This window comes from Carya illinoinensis, chromosome 14, assembly GCF_018687715.1.
Source record: "Carya illinoinensis cultivar Pawnee chromosome 14, C.illinoinensisPawnee_v1, whole genome shotgun sequence".
In the NCBI taxonomy this organism is placed as follows: Eukaryota; Viridiplantae; Streptophyta; class Magnoliopsida; order Fagales; family Juglandaceae; genus Carya; species Carya illinoinensis.
The window spans coordinates 14,430,127-14,439,794 of record NC_056765.1 but is presented as its reverse complement, the minus strand read 5'-3'; the positions used below and the strand labels follow the sequence as shown (position 1 = coordinate 14,439,794).

General features: G+C 36.2%; 1 protein-coding gene across 1 annotated transcript; it reads left to right on the top strand.

Annotated features, from left to right (window-relative positions):
- The first annotated feature begins 8,809 nt into the window (after positions 1-8,809).
- Positions 8,810-9,448, top strand: LOC122293598. Its single transcript, XM_043102138.1, has one exon. It carries the CDS (start codon positions 8,810-8,812, stop codon positions 9,446-9,448), a length of 639 nt encoding a protein of 212 aa, XP_042958072.1.
- Positions 9,449-9,668: the final 220 nt, after the last annotated feature.

Genomic DNA, 9,668 nt, shown 5'->3' with positions numbered 1-9,668 from the left:
GTCTTGAAACTTGAAACTGAATAAAGCAAAACATGAGCTAATCTTAAACAAGACTAATTATTGAAATGACATAAAAGAAACTTAATCCTTGTGTAAATGACACTTATTCATCTCTAAGTCCCTATACTAAATCTACTCCTGGCCATCCAGCTCTGCATCATCATAATCACCATCTGTGGCAATCAACATAGAAGAAAACAAAAGGACAAACAACAAAAATGAGTCGAATACTCAGTAAATAATACATCATACCGTAAAATACTATCTAGCTTAGCATAAATTTGGTTTTTAAAGCCTTATCATAACTTTCATATAACATTCATGGATTAACATGGGTGGAAACACTCATAATCATGGCAAACATGAAGCGTGAATGCATGAGTAACTTGTTTATCTTGAATTGTACTTATTTCATGGTGAACCACACTTGAGTCCATGGCACCACATAACTTGTCATGTAGTGAAACACGCTTGAGTCTGTGTTTCACTTAACTTGCATAACATGAAGTGAAATACGCTTGAGTCCGTATTTCACTTATCCTGCTTGACGTGGAGTGAAACACGCTTGGGTCCGTGTTTCACTTATCTTGCTTGACATGGAGTGAAACACGCTTGAGTCCGTGTTTCACTTATCTTGCTTGACATGGAGTGAAACACGCTTGAGTCCGTGTTTCACTTATCTTGCTTGACATGGAGTGAAACACGCTTGGGTCTGTGTTTCACTTATCTTGTTTGACATGAAGTGAAACATGCTTGGGTCCATGTTCACTTAACTTGCATGACATGGAGTGAAACACGCTTGAGTCCGTGTTTCACTTAACTTGTGATAACCACGCTTGAGTCCGTAGTACCGTCTTAGCATAACTGTGGTAAACACGCTTGGATCCGTGTTACCTTAAAATGTTTATCTTTCTTGATGCATGATAATTTTCTTGGACTTCTTAGACTTTTCTAGCATGGCATATTCTTGTACATGGCATGGCATAACATGATATATTCTTGTACATGGTATAGTATAGCATAACATGGCCTAACATGATTTAATCATTTTATGATATTTCATGGCATGCATGATCTGAGAACTAATGAACATGTCATACATGATTAGGCTATTTATTACATGGCATGCTTGACTTAAGTTATTGCATGAACAATACATGGCATATATGGTCTAAGTACTACATGAATGAAGCATGCATGATCTGGCTATTTTAATTCATAGAATACCTATAAATTATTATATGATCATATCATGATTTCCATGTGATTTTTGTAACATTCAATCCATCAATCAACAATCCGTAAAAGCATAACATATATATAGGCTTACTTTCATGTAAATCATCGTAATTCATAGAAGTTCATGAAAGCAATCTAACCTTGACTTGGCTCTTAGCGCAATGTAGATAACCATCAAAACCATATCATATTATCATACCCAATTATAATATTTACATTACGTGTACATTTATATGATCATACTATTTACCTCTTAGCGCTGCTTCAGAAATCTCACGTCGTAGCTCGTGACCTATACGAGACACTAGACGTTACTAATCTTTCTAGAAAACGTGTCGTAGCAATCTAATTACTTAAAATCTTACCATAGAGATAATTTAATAAATAAGTAATTAATAAAAAGAATAAATATAATCATAACATAACTAAATAATTTCTAACTGACTTAACCTAAATTCTAGGTTCGTGTGTTACAAATACCCAAAAAGATTGAAGCACCAATAAACACCCAATCCTATCGCCAAACATCTTATTCTTCTTCCTCGAAGAAGCTATATATATATAAAGTTGATTTTTCCTCTTGTTTCGGATTTAACATTTCATAGAAAGAAACCTAAGACTAAATAAATTGATCAATAGAGTAAAATGAAGATGAAGGTATTGTTGTGGCTAGTCCTACTTTCATACACCCTGTGTCATCGTGCGTTTGTCAATAAGACCTTCCTATGTCACATTGGTAAACACCCCTCTTCTAAATGCCCATTGAATATGTAAAGGGCTGAAACGGTGAGTATAGGGTAAGTGATACGGGGAGTTTTAAATAACTGTAATAACAGCCTGAGATTAGTGTAAACGGTAACGTTTTACTTCTGTAAAACGTGTATAAGAACCAAAGCAACCTGTAAGCAAATTCATTCAGAAAGTTTAATAGAAAGGCAGTTTTGGAGGTTGGGAGCTCCTCGAAAGCTTCTTCCAAGAATCAAGAAAGTGATTCTTGGGTTTTCTTTTCATCTCATTCCAGTTTGTGTTGTGATCTTGTGTGTAGTATTTGGGTAAACTGTAGAATACCCATTACAGAATATTGTATCTTTACAATTAAATTTCATATATGTTTACTCGATGCTATTATGACGTTAACTTGTGCTCATAAATTCTTTTTTTTTTCTCTTCTTGCTGGGAGAAGAGAAGGGTGAGAGAATTCTATTCCTTTTGCTATTTTTCCTCATTTCTCATTTTTTTTTTTAAAATACCATTTTTAGATTTGTATTTCTGATCTTTTTGTGATTTCTTGTTTGAATTTGGGGATTTTAGGTCAACATGTCTGCCAGATTGAAGTAGTGCAAGCTCAATGCTCTTGGCAAGCAATGGCAAAGTGAGCAGAGAGAGAGAGCACTACCAAGTAGACAGAGAGGGGAGAAACAGAGAAAGAGAGATAGAGAGAGGGAGAGAGGAGAGAAAGGAAAAATAGTATTTACATGCATGTTGTGGGTTCTATTATTTTTTTCTTAGAATGCTCATGCCAAAATTCTATTGGAGGGTATAAAAACCCCTAATTCACCCTTGTCCTGCCCTAGCCGCTCCTTTATAATAGTTGTTGCCACCATTGCACCTTGGCTGTTGAATAGTCTTGGGATGGAAAAAGCCTCTCCCTTATAATTGTCATTGCTACAACTACACACAGGCTGATTGAATAGTCTTGGGTTGCTTTCGCCATCAATGGATAACTACTAGATCAGGATGCACACAAACTCATCCAATTTGGGAAGATATGCCATTAGAATGAAATCATCTAATAAGAGTGTTGCGCCTAAACTTTGACTCTAACAGATGAACCAAAAATTTAGTGCAGTTTTATCTATAAGTATACATGTATTGTAGTACCTAACAAGGTCGAATCCACAGGGATTGACTTATGTGACAAAGAAAATAAACTCAAATAATGAAAAGAAATTACTAAAAGAAATGTGCGATCGAATATAAAATAAAATTACTGAGATGAAGATTTTTGAAATAACAAAATAAAACAAAATGATAAAATAAATTGATATGGAGAAAGACTAAGATTTCGAGGATCCGTCCAATAATTTAGAATATTGTTTCCAATTGATTTACTTCAATTAAACTAGAATAATGATTCCGTTTAATTGAAAAATTTAACATTTAAGGTCAAGAAAAATAGTCACAATTGATTAAGCATGAACGATTGATGATTACAACATTTACAAATCTATTTAAATATCGCAGAGATTCTTCAAGCATTCACTGTATTCGAAAATCACAACGAATCATGATAAATATATAGATAATCAAAATATCCAATAATGAAATCCTTCAATCAATCAAGCTCACAATAGAAATTTCAAGGTCAATTTGAAAACAATATCGAAATCATTAAACTTCACCTCTAACCTTAGTATGAAAATCTAGCCAACCATGCTCATCACAAGTGCTATAGAAATTAAACAAAAATTCTCCATGATAATACTAAAATAAAATACACGAAAGCAACTATAATCAAGTAAAAATGGAGAGAAGATTAAGCTAAAAAAATAACTCTCCAAATGAAGTGCATTCAAACGTCGGTCCCAGCGTTAGACGAAGAAGTTTATGCCCTATCTATTCCGTGTGCTAGCTGCCTCTTCCATTGCATGTTATGCCTAGCAAGTAGCTCAGGTCCAGCTGTTGAGAAACTCCAGTCTGAAGCTTCTACTTGTGTTCCATCTCCTCAGCTTTTTGTCAGGCATCAAACTTCAAGTCGTTTCAAGTGCTGCCGAAAAACTCCTGTGTTCTGCTCTAAGTCTTGCTCCCATCCATCTCTTTAGCCCAAATGAAATGTAAAACTCTCACTTTCAGTCCTTTAAAAACCAGAGGAAAATTCTCAGTGCTCCGTTTGGCTTCCTCCTCTGTCTACAAACTTATACTTTGCCACTGGATCATGCTGAAACAACTGAACATCAGACCAACACAATCTCCGCTGGTTCTCTGTCTTGTTTTTTTTTCCCTAAAAATAGAGCATCTCAGTCCAGTTTTCTATTATAAAAGCTCCCTGGTCAGCCCCTTCCGTATACTCTCTGTTCGGTCTCCATCCCAGACGAAAAAGAAGACAAGCCCCTGTTTGAAAAACTGACTCCCCTCTTGCCGTTCACGTATCTTTTCTTTTTTCTTGTTTACATTCCTTCCCCCTCCAGAAAATAGCTCCTAAGTGTCCATCCCTCTCAGCTTTGCATAAAACCCCCTGACGAAAAACAACAATCCCAAATGAAAAATTGAACCCCCTTTGACCTTAGCAGTGTCCTTTCTTCATTTCAGCTCTCCCTTCTTGTGTTATCTCCACGTAACTCAGAAGCTCCCTTTACATTTATCCACTTATGTGTTTTCTCTTTTCTAAATTTTTTCGCTCTCTAAAACATCAGCCTCTTTTTATTTTCCTTTTTCCATAAACCCCAAACGTATGTCCCTTCCGAATGTCCGTTCCCCTCTTTATGTAAAAACCTCCCTTTTCAACGTGCCTCTGTGATTTTCATTAAAACCATAATGAGAGCCATGTTCTTCTAAAGACCGCGTGCGTCCATGAACAACCAAAGCAAGAAAGTCACCACCGAAAGTTCTTTAACGTTCAAAGTCCACAAAAGCCAGCACTCACCAACTTTCTTTTTTTTTTTTCATTTCCTGTGCTGCCCTCTCCGTGAATAACTCCTCTAATCTCTCCAATTCCTGCTACGTGACACCCCGTAAGTCAATCTTCAGCACATGAAAATGTTAGCTTTTTTCATTTCTTGTTGCAAAGTCCACTACATGATGGTTGAATTGCAGTTGTCGTGTACTTGTGCTTCCCAAGTCCATCTGCTTCCATAAAACAATGAGTAGGTCCCACGGAACTATCTGCATGTGTTTTCCCTTTGGCTTCCTCTCCAAAATCTAGTTGATCATGTGCTAAAATTGCATGCATTATATCTAAAGACAGGAACTCAAAAACTATAAAATCAAATGAAGAATAAAAATGAGCAAAAGAAACAACACACCAAAAAAAAAATAGAAAACCAAAAGTAAATAAATTAAAAAGTAAAAATATAATATCAAAGAAAAATATTGCTCATGTGAAGAAATATCGTTCAATTAAATTGGAGGTTATAACTTTAAGTATAAACCATGATATTAACAAATTTAAATCACAACTCATATTTATACCTATTAAATATTTTTTCATCTAAAACCAATCATAATGTTACAAAGCAATTAAAATATATTGGTTTTAAATATATAAAATATGCAATATTTCAGCTCAATCACACCCCCAACTAGCTTTTTTCTAATCCTTGAACAAAATAGTGAAATTAATTGAGATGAACCTTGCATAAAGCTCGAAATTCAAACAAAAGCAATTAAACATAATTTTGAATTCTCACAAAAAATCGATTCGTGACTACTCAAAACCAGGAGTTGTATCCACAAGGAAAGTCTCAACAATTGTTCACATAGAATTAGGGCAAATGTCTTAGAACTTGGATATGTGTGTGTGGCTAAACCTCTATGTGTTCCTCATTAATAAGCATGATTTATCATAGGATTTTTCAACCTTAAGATTAATCATTATTGATTCTAACTACCTCAAAGCCCAAGGGACAAACAGTTTTCATGCCAACTCTATTTAAAGGTTGAACAATCGACCCCCAAAGTTTTGGATAGCTGTTTCTAGCCCTTTATTTAGGAAAACTTACACGCTTTCATCCTCTTTTTCTTTTTAGTCCTTTTTTTTTTCATATAAGGCTTGGTAGTCGTGCAGTTTACTTCTCATGTTTTAAATCAATGAACATTAATGAGGAACACTACAAGTGTAAGCATGTGCAAAATGTTCTTTCAAAACTTACCCTTCATTTTATATAAATCATACTAATTCTCATCTCTATAAATATCGCATCGGTGTTTGAAGTCGCTCTTCAACAAAATATGATGCATCATAAGTCATGCTCTATGCTTAAGATTGAAAATAAATCTTCACCAAATAATTACGCTCAACTAGTCCACCAAGATGCTCAAATCTCACAAAAATGCCAGAAGGAGCGTGTGCTAATCATTTGTGTTTCAATGCACATCACACAATTTTTTTTTTGTACTAACACATTTTCAACAAATTAAAACCCTTCAGAACATATGTGACATTGTCCTCAATGTTTAGTAAATGAATGTTCGATGATGTATGCTATACAAGCATGAATTGAAGCAAGATAAACACTTCAGAACATATATTGAAACGAAAATGATTAATCAGAGAAGAAAGAAGTCACCTGCGATACTCGAGTGCACATAAGGAGTAGATTTCTGTCAAAGTTATAAGACACAAAAAGCAAAAGAAAGAAAAACAAAACAATCAAATACAGTATATACAATGAGGAATCAGAAATTAATTCTGATAAGCAGGATCCTCCAGAGTAGTGGACTCAACCTCTGGAGTAAAATCACCCAAAAATGGTTTCAACCTTTGCTCATTAACTTTAAAAACATTACCATTCTCTGGATTTTCTATCTCAATGGTCCCAAAAAGGATAAATAGTTTTTACAACAAGGGGACCGATCCATCGGGATCGAAGCTTGCCAGGAAACAAATGGAGCCTTGAATTATACAACAAAACTTTTTGGGAAGGCTCAAAAGATTTTCAAAAAATATTTTTATCAGGAAAAATTTTCATTCTCTCCTTGGAAATACGAGAGTTTCCGTAAGCTTCATTCCTGATTTCCTTTAGCTCATTGAGCTAAAACTTATGAAGAGAGCAGGCTTTATCCACATCAAAATTAAATTGCTTAATTTCCCAATAAGATTTGTGTTCCAATTCCACAAGCAAGTGACACACCTTTCCAAAAATGAGTTGATATGGGGACATACGAATCGGGGTTTTAAAAACAATACGATATACCCAAAGTGTGTTGGTCAGTCATAAAGACCAATCTTTGTGATTTGGGTTAACCGTCTTTTCTAAAAAAATTTTGATCTCCCAATTAGATACCTCAATTTGGCCACTTGTTTGTGGATGATAAGGGGGAGTAACCTTATGAGTAATACCATATTTTTGCATTAAGGCCTCGAAAGACTTATTGCAAAAATATTTACCCCTATCACTGATAATGGCTCGATGTGCTCCAAACCTTGATAAAATATTTTCTTTCAAAAATTTTAGCACAACTTTGTGATCATTGTTCTTGCATGGAACGACCTCGATCCATTTGGACACATAATCAACAGCTACCAAAATGTAAAGATTACCAAAAGAAACTGTGAAGGTTCCCATAAAATCGATGCCTCAACAATCAAATATTTCAACAACCAAAATTGGATTTAATAGTATCATATTTCAGCAAGTAATCGCTCCCAATTTTTGACAATGCTCACAGGTTTTACAAAATTAATGGGTGTCCTTGAAAATGGTAGGCCAATAGAAACCACATTATAAAATTTTAAGAGCTGTTTTCTTTCCAAAAAAATGGCCACCACATGCCCCAGAGTGACAAAAAGACATCACACTTTGAAATTCGCTATTGGAAATACATCGTCTAATTATATGATCCGAGCAATATTTAATCAAATATGGATCATCTCAAAAGAATTTTTTTACCTCTACAAAAAATTTCCTCTTATCTTGTTGAGTCCAAATGTGAGAAATTTCACCAGTAGCAAGAAAATTAGCAATGTCAGCATGCCAAGACAATTGAGATATACCAAAAATTTGCTCATCTGGAAATGTGTCTCTAATAGGAACTGTCTTTATGGAATTTGAAAGAATAAGTCTAGACAGATGATCAGTAACAACATTCTCAACTCTTTTTTTTATCTTTAATTATCAAATCATCTAGTATGTCGTCTGATTTGGTAATAGTGCCTATGGGCGAAGTGATCGGGAAGGAAGCTAGTACTTCTTGTGAGTTGGTAACAGTGCCTCCTCATCTAGGAAGTGGTGCTAGATGAAGAAAAATCTCCTTGTGCATTAGGGCGTGTGCAGGTGCCTAGTGTTGAGGGCATCTGTGCGGGTGAAGTATTAGGAGTGGCTACTAATACCTGGGTGGAGCAAGGTAGTGATGTTCATTGGGTGGGTGTAGTAGAAGCGGATAGTTTTTTTGGGGAAGGTTCTGTTGTGGTCCGAGATCAAATGCAAAGAACTCATGATATGGTTTCTGAAGTTCTGGAGTTGGAATGTAGAATGTCGACTTTGCATGTTCCTGTCGAGATTGCACCAGACCATGAGGAGGACCCTAATGTGCTGGAAAAAATTCCGTTAGAAAAAGGTTACTGTTCGGATAAGGAGTTGCCTGTTCCATGTGAAGTTTTGAAGGAAGTTAGTGGGCCAAGTGCGAAGAAGTCCCAGTGGGTGATCACTCGACGTACCAAACTCAATTTTTGATCAATACAATTTTAGTGTGGAACGTGCGGGAGCTGGGTACGTCAAAGAATCGGTTAAAGAAGCTTGTGAGAAAACTGTTGCCTTCTATAGTTGTTATTTCAGAGCCGTTCACTGAGGACACCATGATGCTTACTTGGTTAGAGTTTTTGAATTATCCAAATTTCTGTGCAAACGAATCGATGGGGGGCAAAATCTGCATCTTTTGGTCTCAGGAGTTGAAGTTTGAGGTGTCCCATATGTCTGACCAACTTATATCAGGAATTTTTATTTCGATGGAGCAAAGTTTATTGGTTTCTTTTGTTTATGCAAAATGTCGTCAATCTGAATGCCAGGAGCATTGGAAGGATCTGGAGCTTGTCCAAAAGGAGGAGGTTCTGTGGCTAGTGGCAGGAGACTTTAATATTATTTGGTCAGACGCCAAACGTATAGGTGGGAATCCGAGGCCTCTATCGGCTATGGAAGATTTTAATTGTTGTTTGGATAATTGTGGCCTTATGGAACTTGGTGTAAATGGTGGAAAAATGTCCTTGTGCAATGGACATAATGGGGCAACCAGAAGCTGGGCAAAGTTGGATCGAGCACTATCGAATGCGAATTTCCTTCAACGCTTTCCTACTGCACAGTTTGAGTATGGCAAAAGGAAGTCTTCGGATTATAATCCAATGATCATTTGCCCATCACCCTTTCACTTTCAAAATATGTGGTGCACGCACCCTTCCTTTCTGGAATGCATTGAGGGTGCATGGAGGGAGGATGCGCATGGAACGAGGCTGATTCGATTAGCGGAAAAGTTGAAAAGAACAAAAGTGGCAATTTAGGCCTGGAACCAGAAGGTATTTGGGCTTGTTGATCATACTATTAAGAGCTTAGAGGAGCGCTTGGAAATTCTAGAGGCCCAACTTCAGGAAGGGCATACGCCAAAGTTAGAGGAAGAGTTTTTTCTTACAAGAATTGAGCTAGATGCCTGGGAGAAGCGCGAGGAAATTTGCATTGCTCAGCACGCTAAAAACAGATGGTTAAAGGAGGGGACCAAATTAC

What these genes read in the sequence shown, in the direction of transcription:
- LOC122293598 (XM_043102138.1), top strand. Translation starts at nt 8,810, where the DNA reads ATGGGGGGCAAAATCTGCATCTTTTGGTCTCAGGAGTTGAAGTTTGAG.